Here is a 27173-nt window from a genome sequence, read left to right on the forward strand (position 1 = left end):
AAATGGAATCGACGTCCTGGCTGCTTTTCTTCCCAGTCCACTGCCACCCAGAGTAGGCAGCGCCAAGGATTCGTTGTTATGCTCTCTGCCCCGGATGACCTTTGTTCGGCCATTAAGCTGTGCCAGGATGTTTGAAGCATCTGTATTTTGGCTGTTGGACAGCGAAGCGAGAACAGGTGCGTCCCCTTCTGTAAGGGAGCCGCGGCCGCTAGAGGGCGCGGAGCTGCCGCCGGACAGACCCGGCGGAGGGGCGGGAGTGTGGGGGGAGGAACGGTTAAATTAAATTCGCCGCGAACGAGATCTAGTCCCGGGAATTAAAGGATCAGAGCGGGCCCGATGACGGATGCGGGGGGGGGGGGCGTGAAGATACGGAGATAAATTGGGGGGGGGGACTTTGTCCAGTTTACCTTCCCACAGCTGCTCCTTCCTCCCCAGTCAGCATAAAGCCTATAAGCCATTGTGGCTGGAGGTGAGCTGGAAGCCGGGCACCTGTTTCCTCAGTTTCCCCCTCAGCTCCTGGGGCTTCCTTGCTCCAGTCCTTTCCCTGCGTGTGAGGCACAAGACCCGGTGACCTTGAGGGCTAGGTTTTAGGGAGGCTCTGAGGACCTGCGAGCCCCTCTCTTCGCCTCCCGCGGGTGCAGACGGTCCCCGCGCGCACCCGCGGGCGCGGCCCTGGGCCTGCCCCGAGCAGCCGCGGAGGCCCCTGCGGGGCCGGGCGGAGGCAGGGCGCCCGCACATCCTCTCTGCACGGCTCGGAGGAAAGCCTCTCTTGCGGGCCGGAGAACCACGTCCCTTCCTGCAGCTCCCCCCCACACACTTCGGAAGCGCAGTGGCTCCGGGACAACGCGGCTCCCCTCTTCCTCCTCCAGGAAGGCCGCCCCGCTTAGGCCAAGGACGCGGTACCCCCAAACTCGGAGCCAGAGCCCAGGCCGACCACGGTGTCAGGCGTGCAGGTGGCTCCTGGACGTCAGAGGATCCCCAGACCTCCCTCCCCTCCCCGTCTTCCTTCCCAACCCAAGCGGGCGGAGGGGGAAGGGCATGGCCCCCGTGTGGCAGTTCGGGACCCTTCCCATTTCCCCTGGCCCGGCCGCCTGTGGGGGCACCGACACTTACCCAACCCCACCCTGCGTTCTGCCGGGGCGGAAGCCTGGAGGTCCTGCCGTCGGAGCGCTGGAGCCCTCCCCCAACCCCCCGCCCGCGGCGGGTCACCCGCACGCCCCGCCCGGGGAGACCGCGACCTCTCCGCCCCCTTCGGACGCCCCGCCCCTCCGTCCCCGTCGGTCCCCACCCCGCCGGAGCGACACGCGCGCACAGACTCTGGCTAGAGCCGCCCTTGGTGTCCGTGGCCCGGCTCCCGCGTCCGCCCCAGCTGCGGAACCGCCTCAGCACCTGTCGGTTGGTGTGTCCCCGAGCCGGCGCCCCTGACTCCGTCGGGGCCAGGAGGGGGACCATGGTTTTCTTGCGCAGGTCGCCTGCGACCGACTTGCTTCGGTTTTTCTTCCTGGGGCTGAGTACCCTCGGTGAGTGCCACCTGGGACCGGGGGGTGCGAGGGGGGGTTGGACTTGAGATGGGAAATGGGATGAATCCAGCCCCCGAGGGAGGTGGTTTGGGGCACTGGTGAGGAACTGGATGGAAGGGGACTCCCGCCTCTGACTCTCGTCCTCCTCCCCTACACTCCCAGCCACCTCTCCACACCCAGGGAGGGTATCACTGGCTGGCGTTGACTTCTGTTTCTGCGGATCCCCGACAGCTACCACTGTGGGTGTGGGGCGTGTGTACCAGGGGAGAGGGGCAGGGCGTCTGGCTGGGTAGACCTCTACAGCGACTGAGGTGTGGGAACATTCCTCATGCGCACTCCCCACCTCCACCCAGAAGAGCCGGATGAGCTGAGCTACTAGATGAGACACCGGCTAAAGAGCTTAAGGACTTAACTCCAGCCCCCCTCATCTCCCCCACCCCACACACAAGCTGATGTGCAAGAACCCCCAGGAACTCCCTGGATCCCAGACTTAATGAACGCACTTCACCATCAATTCCCCAGCCCAGATCCTCTCTCTGTCCCCTCCTGCTTCCTGCCCTGGGAATAAAGGGAGGTGCCCCAAAAGCATGACCGTGAGGTCACTTGGGACACAGGAAATGGGGGAGGGGTCTGAATGCCTAGAGGAGCAGAATTGTGACCCCCCCCATGATGTCCACCACCCCTATTGGTTCCCAGAGGCAAAGGGACAAAGGAAATAGTGAGGAGGTTCCTCAAAGAGAGAGGAAGGGTGCCTCCTTGGAGCAAGTGCCTAAGGAGTGTTGAAGGCTTCCAGAGCTCCCAGGAGCTGGGGGTGGCCCATTCCTACAAATGGAGAGAAAAGGATCCAGCAGGAACTAAGCCCGTTATATGCTTGTTTCACTTCCTCCAAGGCTTTCTTGCCATCTCTTTTTTAGGATCCCAAATAGGGCGAAGGTCAACTTTAACTCCTCATTTCTCTCAGATTGGAAGTCCCCAGATGCAGAGAGCTGTAGAGTGAAATTCAGTCACAGTGATGGGGACCAAGATGGGGAACACCTAAATCACCCGTGCCCCCTTCAGCTCTGTCTGTTGCCTGCAAAGGTGTGGGGGCATGAAGTTTTAGGGTCCCCAGACAAAGCGGGCTCAAGAGTGGCCCACCTGCCACACCAAAGCCCAAACATCTTTCTCCACCACTAGGCTTGGTGGGCCTGCTCCAGGATCCCTTACCTTCTTGGGTCCCTTCTCCCAAGGTCAACCTCAGCGCACCTTTCCCTTCTGTGTTTCCCCTATCTCCTTTGCTAGGCATTTGGGAAGCAAGGGAAGGAGAAAAGTCCAAGCTCGTTGCTTGGGCCCCATCTACATCTCTCCTGTAACCTCTTCTTTTTCTATCCTTACTCCGGATCCCAGTTTTTACACCGCCAGCCCAGGGTCAGCGTCCCTACCGGGCCGCTCCAGAAGGTTGCTGACCTCTCCCCGGCCACTCTAGAGTTAAATGGCACTCGGGCCGGCGGTGCTTCGAGCAGGCACCCGCTCTGCTGGGCTAGGCTGCACTGGGCTCTCCCGGAGGCCCGTCTGTTCCTCGCTCCGCGGCTCTGCGCTGCTGCCCTTGGAGCGTGAGAAGCCGGCGGGGGGAGTTTCTCAGAGAAAGGGAGACTAAAAATAGTAGCCCCGGGAGCGGGCCCATTTTGTGCGCCTTAGGCCCTTGCCTGCTCCCTCACTCTGGTCTCGGAGTGGGCCAGAACGGTCCCTTTCTTGGGATGCCCCTGCGTCCTTCACGCAGACCCAACTACTCGGTTGCCCTCTCCCCACCGCACCATGGGCCCTGCGAGCGCAAGGGGCTTCTGCTGTAGCGGGCACCCAGGCCTGAGGGCCGGGAGGCCTCGGGCCCCCTGCAGCCATTGGTTTCTGACTGGGGCGCAGGACAGGGAGCGTGTGCCCACACCTCAGTGTGTCCATCACTATCTCTAAACCACCCCTACCTTTTGCAAAGCGATAGAATAAATGCAGGACGTGGGGGAGGTGGTCAGGGGCGCCTGTGGCGAAGAAGCTCGTGCCTCTCCCGGGACCCAGGCGGGGTTCCCCACGGGAACCGTTTGTGGCCTCCCGAGAGGGTGCTCCAGAAAGGCCAGGGAAGATCCGGCCCCGCCCGCAGGCCTGGTGTCCCAGGCCTCGGGAGAAGGGTGAGCGGGGCCGGGTCCCCAGGGGGGTCGGTCTCCTTGAGGCAGAGATTGTTTTCGCCTCTAGAATCTCCGGTCTAGCTGCGCCCCCCGTCATTGTCTTCTGGCTTATCACCGGGCACAAGTTTCCTGCCCGGCCCGCGGGGACCCGCCAGGAAATGGATAAGGGGGATGCTGCGAAGGCCAAGGAATAGGGCCGGGGCTTCTGTAAAGACGCGCAGCCGGAAAGCCGTGGGGGTGGCGCGCATCCTGGCCGGATCTGCGCCGGGGCCCTTAGAGGCCTTCAGCCCGGCTTCTGGAGGACGGAAAGCCCGGCCTGCGTGCGGCCTCTGTCCGCCAGAGTGCTGAGGCCAAGGACTACCGTGGCCAGCATCCTAACGCCTGGCCAGGTACAAGCCCAAGGTTAGCCGCCCCCACCCCACCCCACCCCACCCCCAAGGGCTTAGGATTTGGCAGCTCCATGGCCTCTCTGAAGGGCAAAACGTGAATGTTTCTGGACGCCATCGTGCAAGCATAGGTTCGATTGTCCTCTCCTTGACACCGACGCCCCAGTCCACCTCCTGAACGCCAAGAGCTCGCAGACATAAGATTTGTACTTGATTATCAGAGGACCTTCACTCGTGTTTCCACTCTGCCAAGATTTCCTGAGACTTCACAGGACCCATCCAGATCTCCTGGACCCAAAAAGGGGCCCCTTTCTGGGTTCTCAACTCTCTGCTTTCCTGGGGAAACCCCTGGGTTGGGATTGAGCCAGGGGTCCAGGGAGCACCGCTGTCAGTGGGCCGGGTGGAGGGCTAGATCAGTAGGAGCACCTGGGTTAATCGGTAACCAGGAGGGCTTCCAACACTCTCTGCCCATGGGGTTGAAAAGCTTTCGGAGCTCATGCCTCTCGCTCTTCTCCCCAGCATCCCCCTCGCTGGCCCAGCTGAAACTTCACGTGCCCCCTGGCCTGACCGTGCTGAAGGCAGTAGAGGGAGCAGAAGTAGTGCTCCCAATGTGGTACACCCTGCAAGGGAAGGCACCTTGGGTCCAGCCCCAGTCGTGGGAGTTGCTCACCGTGATGTGGTTCTTGGAACAAGAAGGGAAGGATATGAACCAGGTGAGGCAGGAAAGCATCTCAGCCAGAGGCTGGCTATACCCTGTGGGGTGGCCAGGGAATGGGCCACAGGGAAGGAGTTTCAGGAAAAGGTAAGGTCCCTCCCAGGCTCAGGTTTTGTTCTGAGCTTGGAGACTGCCCCAAAGAATTTGCTTGTCTCCAAATTTCCCTAGAAATCCAGCTCAGGAAACACAGGAAAGTGAAAAGGTGGTTTGCTTTTTTTGGGGGGAGGACCAATGAGGACTGGGGTTCGAGGAGGAGGGAAGGGTTAGGGCTAGTACCATACAACTTTAAAAAGCTGAGCATCTTCCTATTTTCACCTTCTCTCTGCTTTGGACACTGTCACAAGCCACTTCTCTTCCCAGATGATTATCTGTCCCACTTCCCACTGCCCCTTTATACATTCCTTTGAGAGACAAGGGGCAGTTTCCTGCCCACCCCCTCCACCTCCTGATTCAGACTTACCCTAGAGGGAGATTTACCCAGAAGCCAATGAAACTTCATTTTCAGAGCTCCTTATTTGCATGGGCTCCTCCCAAGGGAAAGTACGTTCTGGAAGCCATTTGATAAATAGGGGGTATGTGTGACAGAAATTGAGATTACAGGGGTAGATGTAAGTTTTGCAGGGCTGAACTTACACACAGGGAAGGGGGGACGTCTTCAAGAAAAGGAAGATTTTTGAAAAGATATTTAAAAAATCCTGGATCTGTCCCCACATTCTAAGTTTCTTTCATAAATAGCCCCTCTTTACATTATCCCTCACCCACTATACTGACAGAGAGGACCCAGGGGCAGTGAGGGTGGCTAGGGAGTACGGGTGGATGGGGAGCAGGTACAGGTTAGAGGGGGTGAGTACAGGGGAGGAGCACTTGGAGACCGCCAGCGTGGGGGAGGGGATTAGCTGAGCCTGCGGGCACAGTGCATACATGTAATAACCGGGAGGCGTTGTGCCCCACACCAGGTGCTGGCCTACATCAGCGGGACCACGACAGGCAAACCTAGGCTATCCCTGGTCTACTCCATGCCCTCCCACAATGTGTCACTGCGGCTGCAGGGCCTGCGGGAGACAGACTCTGGGTCCTACCGCTGCTCTGTGAATGTGCAGGACCATCAAAGCAAAAACAGGAGTGACAGCAGCAAAACTTTAGAACTCCGTGTGCTGGGTAAGTGAGAAGCACACACTTTGCAATAGCTCCCCAGCCCCCAGGGAGGCCAGGCCGGTCTCTCTCCCAAAAGGCTGTGTGTGAAGGTTGGAGGGGGGCCAATGGAGTGACAGAAGAGGGAGGCGGAGAGTTGTGGGGGGTGGCAGTGAGGGTCTATTGGTTCCTCGAGTTTGAATTTTTAACCTGTCTCCCCACTCCAGTTCCTCCAGCTCCTCCATCCTGCCGTCTCCTGGGCGGACTCCGTGAGGGCACCAACGTGACCTTGAGCTGCCAGTCCCCAAGGAGTAAGCCAGCTGCCCAATACCAGTGGGAGCGGCTACCCCCATCCGCCCAGGTTTTCTTTCCACCAGTTTTAGGTGAGGGAGTTTCTGGAGACAAACGAGTGGGCGGCTGGGGTAGGGACGGATGAGAGGTACCAGAGGGACAGGGGTTAAAAGGGGAGGTAATGCCAAGTACAGTACGGGGGTGGGGGGGCCGGGGTGGGAGGGGGGGCAAAGGGCAGAGGAGGATGTGGGGAGAACGGTGGAAAAAGACGGCCCACCAGGTGCCTGCACCGTGTTGGGGGGCTTACACGTGCTGTGTACTTATGTTACTGAAGAGGGTCTGAAGCCAGATGACCTGCATTTGAATTCCAGCCCTGCCACTGTCTAGTTGTGTGATGTTGTGCTCCCATGTCCTCGTTTGTTTATTTAAAAAAAAATTTATGTTTAAAAAAAATGTTAATGTTTATTTTTGAGAGATAGAGAGAGACAGAGTGTGATCTGGGGAAGGGGCAGAGAGAGACACAGAATCTGAAGCAGGCTCCAGGCTCTGAGCTGTTAGCACAGAGCCCAATGCGGGTTTCAAATTCATAAGCCATAAGATCACGACCTGAGCTGAAGTCGGATGCTTAACCGACTGAGCCACCCAGGTGCCCCTCCATTTTCTCATTTGTAAAACGGGGATCTCACAGCTCTGATTTGAACACACTAGCTACAAAAGATGTTTGGGGACAATTGGGACATTTTCAATATGGATAATTAGATATTATTAGATATTAGATCATTTTTTTTGAGAACTATTAATTTATGGGGTATGGCAATGGTATTGTAGTTATGTGGTCAGGGTCCTTATTTTTTAGAGATTCATGCTGAAGTACTTATTTTTAAATGTCTCACAAAAACTTGGTGGGGCGCCTGCGTGGCTCAGTTGGTTTAGCATCTTACTTCAGCTCAGGTCATGATCTCATGGTTTGTGAGTTCGACCCTCACGTCTTCAGACTCTGTGCTGACAGCTCAGAGCCTGGAGCCTGCTTGGGATTCTCCGTCACCTTCTCTCTCTGTCCCAACCCTCTCAAGCTCTGTCTCTGTCTCTCAAAAAAAAAAAAAAAAATTAAAAATTTTTAAAAGCATTTCACAAAAAGAGAGAAAAATGAAATAAGTATAGCAAAATGTTAGCAATTGTTGATCTAAGTAGTAGGTATATGGATTTTCAATTTGCCTCTTTTTCTACTTTTCATTTGACCAATTTTATAATAAAAGTTATTTTTTTAGGTCACTTTTTTTAAAATTTTATAGAAGAGGAGGAGGGGCAGAGGGAGAGAGAGAATCTTAAGCAGGCTCTACCCTGAGCAGGCTCAGGACCCTGGGATCAAGACCTGAGCCAAAAGCAAGAGTCAGACACACACCAACTGAGCCACCCAGCTGTCCCCAAAGTTATTATTTTTTTTTTAACCAGGACTTGTCTCATAGGTTTGTTGTGATATTTTCATAAGTTCGCACACATAAGGGACTTATCTCTGGCATAGAGTAAGCAACCAATAAACCTTAACTGTTATAATGATTATTTCATATAATTCTTTCAGTGCCATCAAGGAGGTCATATTACCCCATTTTACAGATGGAGAAATTGTGCCCCAGGGAGAGGAAGTAACTTGTTTAAAGTCACATGGGAGCTCAGGTTTTCTGATTCCTAGCCTAATGTTTTCTTTTTCACCACACCGCCAATCTGGAACAGAAACAAAACTGGTATTTGGGTTTCTCTGGGCATCAATTCCTCCTTAAATCTTTTTAGATTATCAGCTGGGAACACTGAGCAGTAGAAATGGAGAGGGGCATAGAGCTAGCCCCAGCTCTGTGCCTGGGGGCAGAGGGAACTCAGCACACTGGAGGTCACAACTTTTCCCCCCACGAGGGAACAGACTGATGAGTCTCCCAGAGAGTCAAAGAGGACATTCTGGAAGGGGCAGAATTTTTCCAGTGGGAAAGAAGGTCCCTGGACTGATGGCCCAATTGTGTCCACAGATGACATCCGGGGGTCTTTAACCCTCACAAACCTTTCCAGTTCCATGTCCGGAGTCTATATCTGCAGGGCCCACAACGAGGTGGGCAGTGCCCAGTGCAATGTGACCTTGGAAGTGATCACAGGTCAGTGAGGGGTAAGTGTGGTTAAGGAGAAGATTGGACACTGGTGGGGGTGGGCTTGCAAGAGGAGAGGAGGCCTGTCAGCTCGTTCTGGTCAAATGTTTGCCCAAATGTTTGGTCACTGGCTGGCTGACCATTTCCTGCTGACAGTCATCCCTCTTCTTAACATGGAAAAAGAGGAAAGCTGTTAACGGTGGCAGTGGGTAGTGGGGTTGGAGGGCCGTGGGGAACGGCTGGGGGTCTCCCTCTGACACCAAGGCTTCCCCAGAGCCGGGGCCTGCGGTGGTTGCTGGAGCTGTTGTAGGCACTCTGGTTGGATTAGGACTGCTGGCTGGGCTGGTCCTCCTGTACCATCGCAGGAGCAAGGCCCTAGAGGAGCCGGCCAATGACATCAAGTAAGTGTCTTCTGTCCCAATGGGGTTCCCCTAGCTTCCCTCCGATGGGAGTGCAGGCAGCTGTCATCTAAGGGGAAGGTGGGGAGTGACTGAAACGTCATTCCAGTGGGGGGATTTTAAGGGAGAGTACAGTGAACTGGTATGTGAGGGAGGAGTAAGATGGAGCAGGTGGAAATACTCCCCTCTCCCCGGCACACACCACCCCCCCACCCCACTTCCAGCTTCTGAGCTCTTATTATTTCTTTGATGACTAGGGAGGACGCCGTTGCTCCCCGGACCCTGCCCTGGCCCAAGGGCTCAGACACAATCTCCAAGAACGGGACCCTTTCGTCTGTCACCTCAGCACGAGCCCTCCGGCAGCCCCAAGGTCCTCCCAGGCCTGGTGCACTGACCCCCACACCCAGCCTCTCCAGCCAGGTCCTGCCCTCACCCAGGCTGCCCAGGACAGATGAGGCCCGCCCTCAGCCAACATCTCCCAGCCCTGGTGGGGTCTCTTCCTCTGCTCTGAACCGCATGGGTGCTGTCCCCGTAATCGTGCCCGCCCAGAGTCAGGCTGGGTCTCTGGTGTGATGGCCCAGTGCTTGTTAGCTAAGCCATCTGGTTTCTCTCCTCCCTCTCTCCTCCCCCTTTCTCCTCCCTCTAGTGGCCATCCCCTAGCACAGGGGCCTGGGTGTCGGACCTCCAGTCCTCTGCCTCCACCTTTCTTTACTATGGGAAAACTGAGTCTCAGTTAAGACCCAAACTTGCAGGAGGTAGAAGAAGGGGAAGTGGACCTCACATTAGGAAGAGCATCCCCCCCCTTGCCCAGTCCTCCCGGGGCACTAGTGAATGCTGCTGGGGCTGGCTACCTGCCTGCTGGGGCCCTGGTGGGGACTGCCAGTCAGGGAGTCCTCCGGGCCCCTTCGATCTGTACTCCCCCCATCTAATATCACCCTTTCCTCCCGAGCCAGCTCCCTGCATTCAGATAACCTGTCCTGCTGGCTTGGCTGGGTTTTGTTGGGGCAGGGGATAGGGGAGGTATTTTTTAAACTAACTTGAAATGTCTGTTTTTGTTTTTATTTTTGCCACTTTTAATAAAGATGCACTGTGTTTGTATAGAAAGCGAGAGTCAAATTGCCTTTGCAAACCCAGGAACGCTTCTCCACGTAGCTGCCCACATCAATTCTTCTAGAGGGTCTTTAAAAGGGTCATTTGCTATCAGGTGGCATGGGGAAGGCCCCAGAAGCCTGAGGATCAGTAAGGGGATGAAATTTCGTGCCCTGTCTCCTAGGGCTTGAGTTCTCGCGGCTTGGGGTGTGGGTGCTCTTAATCTCCTGCTTCCTCTTAAGGGCTGGGGAAGAGCCACCTGACTTGTGCCTCCCTCTCCCAGACCACGGAGTCCTTAGCAAACACATCCTCTTGCTGATCAGACAGTGACGCCCTTGTAGGGCGGGGGAAAGCTGGAGACATGGTGCAGAAGCAGGTGCCCCAATTGTGCCACACCCTTTCCTATCAAGAGTGGGATCTCCTCCAAGACTCAGTTTCTTTGCCCCCCTCTGGCAGTGGGGAGGTGGCTCTGGTTTTCCAAGGAGACTCCTACCTCTCTGCAAGTGGTGACGCAGGTGCCAAAGAAGGGATCTCAGAAAAAAGAAGGGCTTCGAAGGAATAAGAGTCTCTGAAGGGGTCAGAAAGGGTCTTCTGTTCACCCCGGGGCTCATGCTTGGGGTGAAGCCCCAAAGTGGTGATGTCCTTTGCCAACTCAGATTATCAGAATGCCCCCCTCTTCTTCCAGGGACACGCTTTGCTTACAGAGAGCTCCAGGTCCGATCCCTTCCCCTTGGGGTGCCCACCCAAGCCCAGCCCTTGTCCCAGAGCCTGACAGTTTCAGAAGTTGGGGGGTAGAGTACAGAGAAAGGGAGCAGGGTTAGAATGATTCCAGTATTGGGCCCGGACGAGGGAGGAGCATTTCCTTACCTGAGGGCACCGGCCTCTCCCCTTGTTTGCTCTGAGATAGCCAGTCTCGCTCCTGCCCAGCGCGAGTAGGCTGCCCTGTGGGTGCAGCCTTTCCTCCCCCAAGACCCAGACGCCCAGACCGACCCATAGACGGCTGGACTGCAGGACTCGGCCATGGCCCGGCTTTCTGGGCTGTTCCTATGTGGGGCCCTGCTGGGCTTCGCTTGCCTGGGTGAGGCTTGCCTGGGTGAGGAGGCGGCCGGGAGGGCCCGCGGTCGGAGCTGTCCCCCCACCCCCACCTCCCGAGGCCTGGCCTCCAGGCTCCTGGGGACTTCTCAGTTCCGCGGGGCTGGCTGGGGGGTCTTGGCGCCGCAGAGGCGAGGCCAGGAGAGGGCTCCCAAGGCCGGGTGGGCGAGGGACACAGGCGCGCTAGCCTGCAGGCAAGTTGGGCCTCCTGGGAGGGCTTAACCACCACCCGACCATTGTTTTTCTTTCCCTAACAAACACACCCGCATACCTGGCCCAGTCTCGGTCCTTTTACCCACAAAAAACCGGCTGAGGTGTGTGCTCCTCCCTCCCGGAAACCTCAGGTTTCGAGAAGGGATGGGTTGAGGGGAGGTAGGTGAGCTCTGCAGAAGGGAGGAAGCCCCCAGCCTTGGCCTTGGGAGTCGAGGGCTGGGCCAGACCCTCAGACCTCGGGGATTTGCGGCCGGGCCTCGGCCCCACCCCAGCCGCGGACCTGGCGCCGTACGAGCGCTCCCCTCCCTCCGCCCGCCTCCCTCTGCGTCCCCCAGACCCCGGGACAGCCGTGGAGGTCAAGGTGCCGGCCGAGCCCCTGAGCACCCCCGTGGGCAAGACCGCCGAGCTGCCCTGCAGCTACAGCACGTCGGTGGGAGACAGCTTCGCCCTGGAGTGGAGCTTTGTGCCGCCGGGGAAGCCCCTCTCTTCGTCCCATCCGGTGAGTTGAAAGCAATTGCGCCCCAGCGGAGCTGAGCGGGGGCGCTCTGGCCTCTTGGTGGGGCTGGCTGGGAGGGGCCGGCACAGAGGGCCCACCCAAGATGGGGGGTGTGTGGTTAGAGAGGGTGTGTTCCGGGATCAGTATGCTCCGATGAAAACATGAGTGGACTCTTTCTAGAACTTCTTAGGGCCACAGCCTGCACGACCCTGTTATCCCATATATGGCTCTGTGTATCCCAGCCTTCTGTCTCCTAGCTCCGACGACATGCAATTCCCCTGTTCTCGTGCAGTCCGCTTCTGTTAATACACCCATCAAGGCTAACCTCTGGTGATTGTTAGTAGTATCAAATGATGCCCCTTCTAGGAATATTTGCATTAATTCCCCCAACTCTCTCACCCCCATCAAGAGCCATGCTTAGCTGAAAGCAATAAGTCTAGCTCAAGCAGCTCCTGGGAAGGGACGTATTTGGGGACAGCTAAATACCTTGCTGGTTCTGGTCTCCAGAGCATCTGCTTCCCTGTCTGGTATAAAGGAGGGGCCTCTTTTTTTGTTGTTGTTAAGTTTATTTATTTATTTTGATGGTAGGGAGGGGTAGAGAGAGGAGGAGAAAGAATCCCAAGCGGGCTCCAGGCTGTCAGCACAGAGCTGGGCGCAGGGCTCAATCCCACCAACCTCAAGATCATGACCTGAGCTGAGATGGAGAATCAGAAACTCAGCTGACTGAGCCACCCAGGCACCCCTAAAGGAGGGCTTGCTTTGGAGAAAGGACTGTAGCGTTGACACCAGGCAGAAAAAGGCACAGATGTGCATCTTTTGTTCCTCCTCAGATCCTGTACTTCACCAATGGCTATCTGTATCCAACTGGTTCTCAGGCAAAGAGGGCCAGCCTGCTTCAAAACCCCCCCACAGGAGGGGTAGCCACCCTGAAACTGACTGATGTCCACCCCTCGGATACTGGAACCTACCTCTGCCAAGTTAATAACCCGCCAGATTTCTACACAAATGGGTTGGGGCTAATCAACCTTACTGTGCTGGGTAAGGCCGGCTGGGGACCCACCAGCCACCCATGTACCATGAAAGATTGCACTGGCCCTGCTAAATTTTCTCCCTCCTCCCCCCCTCACCTCCCCATATCCTGATTTCCAGCCCAAGCACACAATTGCATTGGGGACCCCGGAAAATGCCTCCTTCCAAAGTCTTCTAATCTAGATGGTCATATTCCTGCCCCACCCTCCATGAAGAATGACTCCTCCCTCAGTCCCTAGATAAAAAAAGGTTCATGAGAGAGAAAGCCCTTCCCATACATAGGGATCTGAGTCATGGCCCCAACAACTCTTTGAGGGAATGTGTCACTTGTAGCCCAGGTTCTGTCTGTCCTTAGGTCAGTGGCAGAGAAGGAGAGCGGCCTTTAAAGGAACAAGGGCCCTATCACAAAGCAGCAACTTTGGGCTCAGAGTTTCCAGCTCCTGGATGAGCAAACAGAAACTTTTAAGGAGGCTGGGGACCCCTAGACGGAAAAGTGAAGGTTTAGAAGGTGTATAACAACGGCATTCAAATATCTGAAGAGTTGTCCTTTGGAGGAGAGATGTCTCATTTCTCTTTGTGGACCTAGAGGGCAGAAATTGGGACTAAATGGGTGGATGTTAGAGTAACACAAATTTTGGCTCAACATGAGGAAGAATTTTCTAACAATCGGAATTTCCAACAGTGGAAATCATTTCCTGGGGATGCAGTGGAATGTGAACTGAAGTGGACTACTATTTGGTAGGAGTGTGGGAGCAGGAATTTTGGCATTTCACGGGAGTGAGGCTAACGGATTGCTAAGGTACTTTCTGTGATTTTTGCAGTGCCCCCCAGTAGCCCCTTGTGCAGTAAGAGTGGTCAGACCTCGGTGGGGGGCTCTGCTGCACTGAAATGCAGTTCTTCCCAGGGAGCCCCCAGGCCAGTGTACAACTGGGTCCGCCTTGGATCTTCCCCTACGCCGTCTCCTGGCAGCATGGTGCAAGGTAAGGGCCCAGGACATCCAGAAAGAGGGGACGCAATACCCAGGCAAATCTGGTCTCTGGCCTGAATATACCCACACCGTGGTTATGAAACAAACTGCTATACCTTTCCCTGCCTCTTTCTTGATGTCCCCAATTGTTCCCTCCTCTCTGTCTTCCTGCAGTCTGTGGCTCTGTGGTCCTGGGAGCATTTCTTATGTTAAACATATTCCCAATATCTTGGAAGATATGAATGGAAGGCAGAGGGCACTCTATGATCCCCACTTTTGGGGATTTCTTAAGGGTCGTGAATCATTTCCAAACTTCCTAGAGAGCAAACTGAGGTAGAGTAGCATGGACTGGCTTGAATCACAGTCAGTTTCTTTGGAGGAACCATATAATTGGGTAAGAGCCTTGGCTTCTCCGCCTCCTCATGCTTGCTCCAGCATCCTGTCCCTTGCCCCAGCCCCAGCAAACCCCTTTATCAATCCAGAGACCCTTCCAGATCATCTGGTGTATACTCTGACTTCTAAAGGGAAAGGTAAGAAGCTTAGGAAGACATTCGGGTGAGCTGAGTCACCCCAGAGGCTATAGTTTCTAACAATCAAGATTTCCCCCTCTAACCAGGAACCTGATATCAGCTAGGAAGCATCCCTCTCCAATTCCTTGCTGTCTCCCGCTCCCCAGAAAAGGCAGCTGTGGGGGGTGGAAAGAATACAGAAGTGGCAGTGGCTTTGGCACTTTCGCTCTGGGTCACCTTAGACAATTACTTTACTTCTCTGAGCCAGTTTCCCCACTTTTAATAAATGAGGTTAGTCCCTTCTTGACAGGATTGTTGTAAGGATGTAGTGAAATATGCTTGCATCATAGTAGGTGCTCACCATGAGTTGAATGAATGATGGAATGCTTCCTCCTTACCCTCTAGATGAGGTGTCTGGCCAGCTCATTCTCACCAATCTCTCCCTGACCTATTCGGGCACCTACCGCTGTGTGGCCACCAACCAGATGGGCAGTGCATCCTGTGAGCTGACCCTCTCTGTGACTGGTAGGGGACACTGGGCAGAGGCCCAGCTGGCAGGCCTGGGTTGGAGAGGCTGCATGGAACTATCCGGGGAGGGGCCAAGGAAGGTCTGCTGCTCTTAGCTTCCTGTGTCTCTGTAGACCCATCCAAAGGCCGAGTGGCTGGGGCTCTGATTGGGGTGCTCCTGGGCGTGCTGTTGCTGTCAGTTGCTGCGTTCTGCCTGATAAGGTTCCAGAAAGACAGGAGGAAGAGGCCCAAGGAGACATATGGGGGCAGTGACATTCGGTGAGCCAGAGGGCTGGGGGAGGGTACGGAAAGGGAGAAAAGGGCTTGGATTAGGAGTGGGTGACTTCAGCCCTCAAACTCTGACATCTTTAGGGGTGTTTGGGAGTAAGGAGTGCTGTTCAGCTCTGGGATTTGGTGTGGGGGGGTAGAGCAGCAAGTGCATTTGTGTTGTGAGCAGTGTGCAGGGTGGGGGACTTGGCTCACGGCTTCCCTTACCCTCCTCATACTTCATAGAATGAATGAGAACGGTGAATGGTGGCATTCATACACCTATAAAATCAGAGTTTTTAAGGCCTTTTCATGTACATCTACAGGATGTGGATGCCAATTGGATTTGCCCTGAGCCCTCAGCTGAACTCAGTTCTCCTGTGTGGGGTAGTAAGGAAAAGAGTGGCAAAAGCTGCCTGTCAACTGCTTTATCTGGATCCAGAAATAGCTTTGGGTCCAGAATAAGGATCAGAGTGATATTTCTCAAAGTGTGGTCCTCAGATTACCTGGACAAAACATACCAGGAGCTTGTTAAACATTCAGATTCAGACTGCTTCCTATCCCTCCTGAAGCAGAATTTGGTGTGTGTGTGGGGAGGGTGGGGGGGTGATGGGCCTGAAATCTTCATTTCAGCAGAAATCCCACTCATGATTCTCATGCACAGTAAAAATGTAAAGTCCTCAGATTTGAGGATGTGGGGGGGTGCCGCAGATCTCTGAGGGATGCCTCCAGCCTTCACTAAAAATGTGCTTATACCTACCAGGGAGGATGCCATTGCTCCTGGGATTTCTGAGCAAACTTCTATGAGACCCGATTCTAGCAAAGGGCTCCTGGAGAGACCCCCCTCTGCCAGCAGTGTGACGACCACCAAGTCCAAGCTCCCTATGGTTGTCTGATTTCTCCCCCTATCCTTGAGGGGTAATATCAAGAATTAAAGCCTTTGGGTACCATATCGCCTGCCTCTTCTTTCTGCCGGCACACCAAATTGCAGTTTTACCAGTAAGAGAAGGAATGGGCTGGGAGCCCTACAGGTGATGCGGTAGGTGGGAAGTTCGGCTCGGAGAGAGTAAGTTTTAACATAGGCCCTCTTCCCTCTCTTCCCCTTCTCACCTCCACTTTTTGGTTTGATCAAGTGAAATTTGCCCAAGCTTCAGGTGGTGGCCTTGTGCACCCAAACTCCCTCCCCTCTGGCACCCTCTGAATACTTGTACATTCCTCTTTATTGGTCACATTCCAACCCAGCACGGTCACATGCACACACGGAGATAAAAATCCTTCGGGCCACAACCCCAGGAGCCCGGCGGGGGCAGGGCTGGCAGGGGCGGGGGCGGGGCCGCGGCAGACTCCTCCTACCGAGCCTCCCAGGCGCTCGGCGTTTGCATAAACAAGGTGAGAGCTGGAGAGGCGGCTCTCGGGGTGCGCTGAGGGAAGGGGAAGCAGATTACAGGCAGGCGTGGGGTTACAGGGTGCGAAGTAGGTAATTCCCTTACGACCAGAGCAAGAGGCGTCCTACACCGTGGAAACCCTCTTTCCCTCTCTCCTCGCCCCAGAGCCAAAATTCTGGGGCTAGGCTGGGGCGCGAACAGCACAGAGACGCAGAGCGCCCCCTTAAGCTGCGCACAGGACGAAAGGACTTTTTTTTTTTAAGTGAGTACACTTGGGCGACGCTTAGGGCGCCCTCCGCAGTGCGCGCAGGGAAGTGCGCGGAGGCTGCGGAGGCAGAGCTGCATGCGGGGCGCGGGCAGAGGTGGGCGAGAAGCAGAAGAAGGAAGATGTGGGAGCGCGGGGCTTGGGGCTAGGGCGGGAAGGAAGGGCGAATGGGGACCATTCTAGACTGGAGGACTAACTAAAAGGGCACAGACTTAGCGACTCCTCGATGGAGCCTGCCTGGGAGTGGGAGTCTCTGGGGACGCAGGGAGAGCTCCTGAAGCTGGCAGGTTGGTGGGAAGGAGAGGATCACAAACACGGCAGGGAAGTCTCATCACTGCGAAGGGGACGCGCCATCCGTCTCTCCTGGCAACTGAGGACAGAGAAGGTCTGAGCACTTGCCCTCCCCGGTACTTCCTCTCCTTCTTCCTTCTCCCTTCCCGAACCAGGACAACAGGGCTGGGACGGCCAGGGGACCCCAGTCACCCAGAACCCCCAACCCGAGTCACTGAGCTGAAATAAGCCCGCGGCCAGTGCGTGTGTGCGCCGCAGTGTGTTTATAGCCTCAGGCCGGGTTTGTGCAGCCAAATAGGGGTGGCTGCGTATCTGTGTTGTTCCAGGTGTGTCCCTGTCGCAGCCTCAGGCGTCCAGATGTGTCAGGAAGCCCTCAGGCTGGGAGGGGGTGAGGGCGGGCAGAGGGAAGGGTGGACGATTTGGTCCTTTTCTCCCACTCAGGCCTCCCACCCGCTTCGGAGGTGTATTCATTACCTTTGAAAATGCTCAGTTCTTCGGTCCAGGGCGGGGCAGAAGGGAGGGAGGAAAGAGAGAGACAGGTGAGCTCTCGGAACACGCAGCACCCTCAGCCTCCTCCCAGCCACCCACCTCCCGTCTCGGGGGTTAGCCCCCCATCTTCGCTCCCCCTCCACCGCCTCTCCACCCGCAGCCCGCCCTTAGTCTGCGCCCCTTCGGAGGGGAGGGCGGGGCCGCTCACCGCAGGTGCCCGCCGCCCCCCGCCCGCCTCACCTGGTCTAGTCTCCGCTGGGGCCGCCGCCCGCGCCTCCCCGGGCGCCCCCAGCTCCGCCCGTTCCCCCGTGGCCCGGGCCCTTCCGGCCGCGCTCTCCGCTCTTTATCTTCTTCCTCGCCATGTGGCCCCGGAAACTCGCCTGGATTTTGGCAGCGGCCGCGTTGGCGCCGGGATCGTCCAGCGGGATGTCCAGAATGTCGTCGTCCGGCTTGGAGCACGCGCTCTCCTGGGGGCGAGGCAGGGGGGTACTTGTGGGGTGACTGGGCCGAGACCCCGCGAGGATGGGGTAGGAGTAGAGCCTTGCGGGGCTGAGTCCAGACAGACGCGGGAGTGGGAAGCGCAGAGGGGAGCTGCGGGCGCGAAGGGCTGAGTAAAGGCCGAGTACTGGTGTGTGTGTGTGTGTGTGTGTGTGTCCCTCCTGGGGAGCGACATGCAAAAAGGAAGGGTCGGGGCCAGGTGGCCACGGGTGTGTTCCCAGCTCCGGAAAGAGGCGGGCATGGTGGGATGGGGTGCAAGACAGCCAGATAGCCCTGAGTGCGCGCAGGGTTCTTCACCATCAGCAGGGCTGGAGAGCTGCAGAACTGATGGCTGGTGGGCTGGGAGGAGCAAAATAAACAACGGAGGGGACTCGTGGACGTGACTGTCCCTCCCCCTGTCCTCAGTGGGTGCCTCCAGCTCAGAAAGGCTCCTTGCAGAAGTCCAGGATTCCCTGGGACCAGGGTGTAGAAGAGTCAGGCCAGTCCCTCCCCTGAGTAAAACCACACCAGGGCTCGATGTTGGAATTCGGGTGAGAGTGGGGCTAGCCCATGGTGTCAGCCTCCTTCTCCCTAGGGCTGGAGGCCCAGAGACTGCTTTGCCATGGACTCTTCCTTTTCTAATGTTCCCCAGGAGGTACTCAAACACAGAAGAGAGGAGTCTGGAAGCTCAGAAGGCTTCACAAAAAACGACAAAGGGGAGATGAGGAGGAGCAAGAAGCCCTTTGCCTTGTGTGCTCCAGAAGAAAGGGATTATGGCAATGGCTACCCATTAAGCACTCCCCTTGTTCCAGGCACAGTAACAGTGTTTTACAGACATTATTTTATTTACTCCTGGCAAAGCTATGACGCACCTTTAATTGGTATCCTAGTTTATCCCGACTAAAAGTGATGATTTAAGTGTTTATAAACCTTACATGAGGTGATACAGATGGTTACTAATGTATCTAAGATTTAGACCCTTGTATGTCAGAGTCCAGAGTGTATTTTTAAACCCTATTCTGCAGGATAAGCAAAGGCAGTCAAGAAAATGAACCGAGCTCTATGCACTTACTACCTGCGTGGTTTGGGGCAAGTTTTCTAATGTCTCATATCAGCTCCTTCATCTGAAATCAGGATATAATCTCTACCTCTATGGGTTGTGAGGAAGAGTAAACCCCATGATACAAAGTTTCTGGCACAATTTAGTCACTCAGCAAATAGTACCTTTTAATTAATAAGTTGATGTGAAATCGTTGTTTTGTAGGCCAAAAGTGGTCATCTAAAAACAATTTCATATGGTTTGGCCTATAATGATCACATCACAGAACCCTTATGCCGCAGGGTTCTGTCTCCCATAACCTGCCCTAGCTGACAGCAGAGAGAGTCAGGGAATTGATGGTGTTGATTTTAGATGTAAGGCTCTGGCATGGAGAGGGCCTCCATCCCTGTGCCCCTTTGTTGTTTAATATTACAGCATTAATGTGGGTTGGGATGCAGATGGTTACTACAGAGTTAAAAGGGCTTTTGATCGGACCCTCTGGCTTCTAGGAATTGTCCATTTTTTGTTTTTCCCCCCTCCCCTACGGACTTGTACTGTTTAAAAATGGCTTCCGCTTATCATGCTTCACAATGCTGTTTTCATTTCCTGGGTTTCAGAGTTTTGCAATTTGTGCTCAAGATGCCCATGATTGATTTAAATGCAGTTAAAAGGAGTTATCAAGGAGCCAGTGCAGTTGCGGAGATGACTGACACTCTTTTTGTCTTCTGCAGGTCTAGTGCGCTCTCTCTGCCATCTTAGTCTCCACCTGTCATCAGAAACAACTCTTCTGGGTTCCTTGATTCTTAGAGCTCAGGCCTCTCTTGGGGTATCGTTAGGGAACAGTGAAGCTTCTCCTCAATAGAGGACAGTGGCTAAAACGACAACAACAGCAACACGAACCCATTCCTGAGCCACCTATCCTTGGCCAGCAGCTGTGGAGGAAGAGGTACCTTCCCCCAATCATGCTAAGGCCAACCTGCTGTCTCTCCCCACCCCAGCTGGTTACAGAATATGGAAACCTGGAACAAGAGGAAAAGACACCCACCACACTGCTCCTCCCCCAATCAGCTTCCTCTCCCTCCAGCTGAATTCTCAGGGCAGAGCTACTAGAGAGAGTAAAAGGAATCCGGGAAGGGTCTTGGTTCCGGGGCTGGTGCCTTCTAAAGCCAAGATTTGATGGTGTGTGCCTGAGGGGTCCATAGACCTGGAGGTGAAAAGTGGAGTAGTGGCTAAAACAGAAGCTTCTGGCCCTAAGTGCGTATATCCCTTCACCCCTGAGGGTCTCAGTTTCTTCAGCCACAACCGGAATTTAGTCTAGATGCATAAATTCTTCTTTAGGTCCCAAATCCTAAAAGCTTTAAGAATTATCCCTGCCTAATGCTTATTATATGCCAGGCCCTGTGCTAAGTGCTCTGCACACATCACCTCACTTAATCACCATTTCAGAGGTCAATAACAGCCCCAGAGACATTTTGTAAGTTACCAGAGGCCAGAAGAGCTACCACATTGTGATGGGATTCAGAAGCCTGGCTGTTAACAACTGCCTCAGGACAGGTAATTATTTCTGTGAGTTCAGCTAGACCTCTAAGTTCAACTAGACTAAGCAGAAGAAAGGAGTGGGAGCCAAACAAATGTCTTTGCCTTTTCATATTACATGAATGTAGGAAAGTCACATATATGTGACTATGTAAATCAGCAACTGGTGCATTTGAATCCATAGCTCTGCCTCTTAAAAAAGAGTCAGGTTTTCTCCTCATTTCTATCTGAGCCTCCCTACCAAGGAGTAAGAAGGAAATAAGGCAGGACTAAGTGTTTCCCAAACCCCAGGTCAGACGGTCAGCAAGGAGAGCCCCAGAATGAAAGATGAAGAGGGTCATGCCTTGGGGTGCCTGGCTGGCTCGGTTGGTAGAGTGTGTGACTCTTGATTTTGAGGAGGTTGTGAGTTCAAGCCCCACTTGGGCGTAAGCTTACTTAAAAAAAAAAAAGAGGGCCCTGCCTCTAGACCCCAGATGCACTCTGTTCTCTCCATGTCCCAGCTCCCTTTCAGCTCCAGTCCACCTCCACAGAATGAAGATGAGGTGGGAAGATGCTGAGTCCCAGCCCTGTCCCACCCTCTGCTCCTGTCACCTCTTCTCCCTTTTCTTGCCCTCTGCACAGTCTGACAGAGGTGCTGCCTCCTGCTTAGTCCTTTAGCTATGCCCATCTGGGACAGGGCCTTCCAGGGTTGTTGTGATGATTAATATAAGGCCAAGTACACGGTAAGCATTCACAAATTGACAAATATTATTGATATTACTAAATCATAATAACTATCACAGCGACTCGTCCCTAAGTTCTTTCTGCCTCTTGGTACCCAGACACAGGGAAGTCTCACCTCTTATAAATTGGGCTATTCTTTCCTTCCAAACCTCCCTTTTTTTTTCTTTTGTAAGTCGTAGGGGGGGGGGCAGGCAAAATCATAACCTCTTGCATCATTAGCTGGGTTGACTGAATGACAGAAAACGCAAGGACTTTGGAGTAGTTTTTCTCCATAGGTAGGGGCTAAAAATAAATAATTAAAAATAAATAAACACATTATATATATTCATATATATGTATATACATATATACATATATATACATATATATATATATGATCACTGTATTCCTCTAGTGTGCAGGAAGCCAGGTCCTGTGCCAGGCACCTTCATACCCAAGTCACCTTAAGAGCAACCTACTTTGGCATTAGGCACTTGCCGCATCCAGGTCTCCGTGGGCGCTGACAAATTGCAGACACTTCCTTCCCTCGCCAGCAGGGCTCTCTCGCGGTCACTTCACCCAGCCCTTTCCAGGGCTAGGAGGCGTTGGGGGACGGGCCAACCCCTCCCCAGAACCACACTGACTAGGCGCTCTGCTGCCCATCATCATTACTGAGCTAACCGATATGAGCCGACTGTCCCACCCTGCTCTGTGCGGTGCACGAGGGTCATGGAGATCATCCTGTCTGCCCACCCACGGCGCTGGCAGTGGGATGGGGAATGCGGTGAGGGCAAAAGCCAGGCGGAAAGGAGACCGAAAGGAGTCCGCTACAGTTTACAGCGTCTCTCTGGGGGAAGTTCCTCTTCTTGTCTAACCTGCAGCTTCCCTGCTGCAGATCCCTGCCGGGTTCCCAGTCCAACCTAGGCTGCCTGGCCGCTGGGCGCCCAGACGCCCCCGCGAGTTGAGGAGCATTTTTCCTAGGGCTTCCAAGTCAGGCGGGTGCCTTCCACCACCCACCACCCACGTCTCAGCAAGCACCCCTTATTGCTCTTGGGTCTTCTGCACCCTCAAATGCACTTCCATCCCTTACTCTCCCTCGGTTGGGGGGGGTGTTCTTGGGAGTCCCTTGCCCCAGATCAAGGTGAGTGCCAGTCCCCCCGGCCCTCTAACTTACGGTGCAGCAGTCCATGCTGGTGTTGGGGGTCCTTGGCTGGGGCACAGGCTGGCGCAGGGCAGGGGTGGGGTCTGGGTGGTGCTGGGTGGGGACTCTGGGGGCTTGGGGCGCCGGGTGACCAGCGTCGAACCAGCCGCTCTGCTCTCGGGTCCTCTCTCCCGCGCTCCGCTCGGCTCGCGAATGTAACCTGAGCCCTTCGGTGGAGAAGCCAATCAGGAGAAGCCTTCGGCAGGGCGGGCGGGGATATTACAGCGAGGACCACGCCCCCTCTCTGCTCCCTCCGCCTCCCTCCCCCTCCAGCCCCAACCCCTCCGCCTACACACTTCCATCCATTCCTCCTACACACCCCAGCTTCTCAAACTCAACCTCCTTGTTTGCTGAGGCGGCAGACTGCCAGGCAGATGTATGCCTCCGCGGGCAGAAGGAGGCCCCCGACTACCCGGGCACAAATACACTCACATCTGGGCACAACACCCCTCCCACCCATATGTAGAAAACCACGCACCTCTCACCCACCTCCCCACACTTGCACAACTTAGCTAGAGTCCCAAATATGGCTCCCTCTAACTCCTCCTCCCCTCACCCCCGCCAGTCCTCATAGAAAAGCCCCCTAAGATGTGCGTTTAAAAGGTCCCATCATCACTCTGCTAGGAAACCAAGAAAGCTTTTGATACTTAACCCGGGGGTGAGCACACATAAACACAAAAGCTCACAAGGCCCGGATGTGCATATATGATACTGCCCAGGTTCACTAAAATGTGCACTTCAACAGACTCTGTAGATACAACCTGCAAAAATAATTATACAGACCTTGTACACACACACACTGTGCAGATTAATGCAGACGTGTACATGTGCTTATACATAGGAGTAGTCACCCTACCTGAGATGTTGCATTACATCTCTATCTATTGATCTTTCTACTATCTATCTATCTATCTATCTATCTATCATCCATCATCTATCTAATGTATGTATTTATGCATAGATACTTGCTTTGGAGAAACACATTTCCTTTCCCATACCAGAATCTCCCTAACCTCGTGGTCCATTGCTTCAGAGTAAAACCAGAACGCCACTCTCGCCTTGCCCCTGGGATGAAGAAAAATACCCTAAAGTCTTATTGGGAAATATAAAAAAAATCATCATCTTTTGGGGTCGATGGTGGAGGAAGGATGCGGGCTTTTGTGAGAGGCTGGAGGAAGGAGATATGGGAGGAGCACTGTGGAGCAGCAGCTGACTCCACTATGGTGGCCAGGGTCCCCTAGCCAGTCACGACACACTGGAGCTGGTGGTGCGGCTTGTTAAGTGGACAGAGTGGGCCATCTCTGAGGAAAGTAGGAAGAAAGTCTTATTCAACTAAATTCCCAGAAGAGGGAAGGAAAGAAAGGATGGCTGGGATGGCTGTTGCTCAGGCCCACTAACTGAAGCAGGCAAGGAGGGGAAAATACCCTATGGCTCTGTTTGGGACAGGGGACCCTGAAATAGCACTGCAGTGAAGCCACAGCCACTGGCTGGTCATCGTATAGCTGTTGCACGCTTTTCTTCCCACCTGAGTGTTTGGGCTCCAGGCGTTGCTTGCCAAAAGGAAGATGAGAGGGAGGGAAATTCTGGTGGTCACTCATGACGAGAACAGGCTTGGGCTCCCAAACCAAGCTGGAAGCTGGCCGGGATTCCAGGGCTTGGGGCATTGGGGTGTCTCTCCAGGCGTGTTTGGGACCCACCCACCCTCATAACTGAAAATCTGTTCCCCAATCTGTCTCTGGCACGTCCTCTATCCCCCCACCTCCACCAAATGGCAGGATGTCCTGGGAACTCAGCCCCTTACCTAAGTGATGGGCACATCTGGGGCCTTGGCTCGTGCCAACTCTTGTAGGACTTCAAATCCAGAAGCCAGAGGAGAAAGTGAAGGAGGAAATTGGGGATAGAATGGGTATTGGGCCTGGACTCTGTGCTTTTCTCTTCCCAAATTAGAGCCGAGGAATTCGGGATTTAGCGAGTTTGCAGTAAAGTCTCCCAAGTTGCTAGGCAACATCCCTCTGCAGGCTGCGCTGCCTCTGGGCCCTTCTTCCTGCTGGTCAGAGCTGGAGGGGGGGGTATCTTTACAACATGCCCCCCCTAAACTCCCACACAGGCAGCACAGCCCTTCCCTCTTCCTAGGACGCCCTTGTATGGGGTGAAGGTGTCTCTGAACACTGTCGGGCAGTGGCAGAGCAGAAATGGCAACTGTCAGTTCCATCCGCAAAACAAGCATTTCAGCAACAGCCCACTTGAGGCGCCTACGCAGAACTGGCCACTGTGCTTGCTTTGGGGGATGGGCAGTCTCTGAGGTAAGGACAAGGTAGACAGAGAGAAAGGCAGGGACCGGAATCAGAAGACAGATTCGAATAATCCAAAGGAAGGAGCAACACCATGTACAGCCTCATTTAAATGACACACAGCCCCACCCAGGGGCACAGAAACACACACTGTTCACACATCCACAGAGACACATACGGTGGGCACATTGCCACCCACTGACATCCAAAGATACGCATAGAAGTAGACCCCTTCACTCTCATGCATCAAGGGTGCATGATTTTTTTTTTTTTTTTTTTTTTTTTTTTTGGTAAGGGGTTCCTCTTGTGGACTAGGTGGCCAGGGTTTGTCAGCAAGACAGGCTTGCTGGGACTCAGAGCCTCCGCTTCTCGAATAGATGAGCTCGGTGAAGGGACAGGAGCTGTGTGGAATGCCTGGGTCTGGCTGCTTTGAGGAGCAGGCTGCCTCTCTCCGCAAAGCTCAGGATGTGCCGGATGATGGGATTGCCTGCCTGGCTGGGACCTGGGGGCCAAGGTCCTCTCTTTAACCAGATGGATACGGGCCCTGTCTGTCCTTGACTCTTCGAATTTCATAAACTCTTCTCTATTTTTGGCAGCCCCCACAGCTATTGAAGGAGAGGGACTCCAGGCCCGGAAACGAGATGAGCTCCGGAGGGCCAGGTTAGAGAGGGAGCTGGGGCAGGTGGGTGAGGTGGGCTGTTTCCACCAGGGAGCGTGGCCGTGGAGGGGCATGAGATAGAACCCAAGGCCAGCAAAGGAAGAGACTTTAGACAAAAGAAAAGAGATATTAGTGGGAAGCTTCTGGGGTCCAACACAGATCCATCTGGGGACAGATGGTGGTGGATTTGGAGAGACTTGGTCCTCGTAAGCAGAGAGAAAAGCCGAGGCACAAGGCAAGCTATTTGCCAATGCTGTGGCTTCCCTTCCTTGGAGTGGGCACTTTCTGAACATAACATCCCAGCTGAAGCCCACAGAGGGACTCCATGAGAAGATGGGGGTGGAAAGTAGGAGGCCTGTGCCTTCGGTGGAGATGATCTGGGGGCTTCTTAGGTCAGGATTTCATCCATTTGAATGGAGGGGGTGGGGGTAGCAGGAAATTCAGTTTTCTCTGCAAATATTTCAGCTTTTGCTGTAGTAGTATTTTTAGCAACTTGGTTGGCAGAGGAGGAGCCCCGGTACATTTTTAAAGGGGCCTCTGCCAGACTGGAGGCCTCCAACCACTGTCACCCTACATGTCCTAAAGGAGAGGTGGGGGGGAGCACACGGCTCAAGGTGCATTCAAATCAGTTTCGCTGGTCATTAGCTGATCATTAAGTGGTCTTCACCAATAGTTGTTATCAACCGTCAGCAGTACCCTTATCATGAGCAGATTTATCAAGAAGAGGAAATACTTTTCGGACTTTTGTTGTGTGCAGGGCACTACTAGGAGCACAATACAGAAGGTCTAGTATACCTGGAAAGATGAGGAAGGAACCAACACTTGAGAGTGGGTCCCAGGTGTCATGTGCTGTGCTAGTCACATTATATACGTGGTTTCATTGAATTCTTACAACAATCCTACGACTTAGGCATTGTATTTCCAACTTATAGACGAAGAAGCAAAGGGGTTGAAGAACTTATCCAAGGTTATATTGCCATTAAATGGAAGAATCTAGATCAAAACTCAGAGCAGAATAATAATATCTTAAATCTGAATAGTGGTTTACAAAGTGCTTCCACATTCATGGTTTAATTTGCTGCTCGTGAGAACTGTGTGAGGAGGTATTAGTGTTTTTTTTTTTTAAATGTTAATGTTTTTATTTATTTCTGAGAGAGAGAGAGAGACAGCGTAAGAAGAGGAGGGTCAGAGAGAGAGGGACACACAGAATCTGAAGCAGGCTCCAGGCTCGAGCCTGATGCGGGGCTCAAACCTATGAACTGTGAGATCATGACCTGAGCCGAAGTCGGATGCTTAACCGACTGAGCCACCCAGGCGCCCCAAGATATTAGTGTTTATAACCTCTTTTTCTGAGGACAAAGTGAGGCCTAGAGAGGTTAAATGACTTGTCCGGAGTGAGACCTCTGGTGCATTGAAGAACCAGGGCTGAAAGGTAGGAGTTCTAACTTTGAATTCTGTGTTTTCACTACTGAACTGCTCTGTCCCACACCCAGCACTGGTACTGGGCTATATGGACTGGGTTACAGTGGTTAGCAGATCAGATATAGTCTCTTCTCTCTTGGATTTTATAGCCAGATGATAAAAGTACATATGCATATGTGTGCATGCATAATGTATATAGATGTACAGATGTATAGATATAGATGTGTGTGTGTGTGTGTGTGTGTATGAGATATATTTATATCTCCTAAAGTAATACATGGTGGATGCCAAGTGAATACTGCAGACAGTAAGCGTTAGGGGAGAAATCATTGAGAATTTGGATGATCCAGGAAGGCTTCCTGGACGAGGGGGCTGGAAATGGGCAGAAGGACATCTTAGGCAGGAGATGTGAAACTTGCACTGCCTTTAGTGTCACTGTGCTTCTGCTACTCCAGTCCAGAAAGGCCCGGAGGACAGCAATCACAATCTCCTTTCTGCCCATGCAAGGTTTTATGTCTG

General features: G+C 54.0%; 3 protein-coding genes and 1 long non-coding RNA gene across 4 annotated transcripts; 3 read left to right on the top strand and 1 right to left on the bottom strand.

Moving 5' to 3' along the window:
• Positions 1–1290: 1290 nt before the first annotated feature.
• ESAM (endothelial cell adhesion molecule) lies at positions 1291–9833 on the top strand. The gene is made up of 7 exons (XM_039250153.1): positions 1291–1520; positions 4582–4775; positions 5734–5935; positions 6136–6291; positions 8218–8340; positions 8606–8732; positions 8987–9833. The coding sequence occupies exons 1-7, from the start codon at positions 1451–1453 to the stop codon at positions 9300–9302; spliced, it is 1188 nt and encodes a 395-aa protein (XP_039106084.1). The 5' UTR covers positions 1291–1450; the 3' UTR covers positions 9303–9833.
• A 77-nt stretch (positions 9834–9910) lies between these two features.
• VSIG2 (V-set and immunoglobulin domain containing 2) lies at positions 9911–15850 on the top strand. The gene is made up of 7 exons (XM_039250156.1): positions 9911–10896; positions 11459–11622; positions 12450–12657; positions 13470–13628; positions 14530–14649; positions 14766–14910; positions 15662–15850. Exons 1-7 carry the CDS (start codon positions 10839–10841, stop codon positions 15792–15794), a joined length of 987 nt encoding a protein of 328 aa, XP_039106087.1. The 5' UTR covers positions 9911–10838; the 3' UTR covers positions 15795–15850.
• A 250-nt stretch (positions 15851–16100) lies between these two features.
• On the bottom strand, positions 16101–22453 carry NRGN (neurogranin). Its single transcript, XM_039250154.1, has 4 exons — positions 22257–22453; positions 17569–17795; positions 17314–17331; positions 16101–16918 (listed from the first exon to the last, which is right to left on the bottom strand). The coding sequence occupies exons 1-2, from the start codon at positions 22269–22271 to the stop codon at positions 17574–17576; spliced, it is 237 nt and encodes a 78-aa protein (XP_039106085.1). The 5' UTR covers positions 22272–22453; the 3' UTR covers positions 16101–16918; positions 17314–17331; positions 17569–17573.
• Positions 16863–18544, top strand: LOC120243924. The gene is made up of 3 exons (XR_005531435.1): positions 16863–16955; positions 17281–17378; positions 18458–18544. It is a non-coding gene; the product is annotated as an uncharacterized LOC120243924 (long non-coding RNA).
• Positions 22454–27173: the final 4720 nt, after the last annotated feature.

Source organism: Hyaena hyaena, unplaced genomic scaffold (genome assembly GCF_003009895.1).
Source record: "Hyaena hyaena isolate Hyena2069 unplaced genomic scaffold, ASM300989v1 scaffold_364, whole genome shotgun sequence".
Classification (NCBI taxonomy): domain Eukaryota; kingdom Metazoa; phylum Chordata; class Mammalia; order Carnivora; family Hyaenidae; genus Hyaena; species Hyaena hyaena.

Coding starts and splice junctions, on each gene's coding strand:
- ESAM (XM_039250153.1), top strand. CDS start 1,451: ATGGTTTTCTTGCGCAGGTCGCCTGCGACCGACTTGCTTCGGTTTTTC. Junction 1,521..4,581: donor CCTGGGGCTGAGTACCCTCG/GTGAGTGCCACC, acceptor TCTTCTCCCCAG/CATCCCCCTCGCTGGCCCAG. Junction 6,292..8,217: donor TTTCTTTCCACCAGTTTTAG/GTGAGGGAGTTT, acceptor TTGTGTCCACAG/ATGACATCCGGGGGTCTTTA.
- VSIG2 (XM_039250156.1), top strand. CDS start 10,839: ATGGCCCGGCTTTCTGGGCTGTTCCTATGTGGGGCCCTGCTGGGCTTC. Junction 13,629..14,529: donor TCCTGGCAGCATGGTGCAAG/GTAAGGGCCCAG, acceptor CTTACCCTCTAG/ATGAGGTGTCTGGCCAGCTC. Junction 14,911..15,661: donor TATGGGGGCAGTGACATTCG/GTGAGCCAGAGG, acceptor TATACCTACCAG/GGAGGATGCCATTGCTCCTG.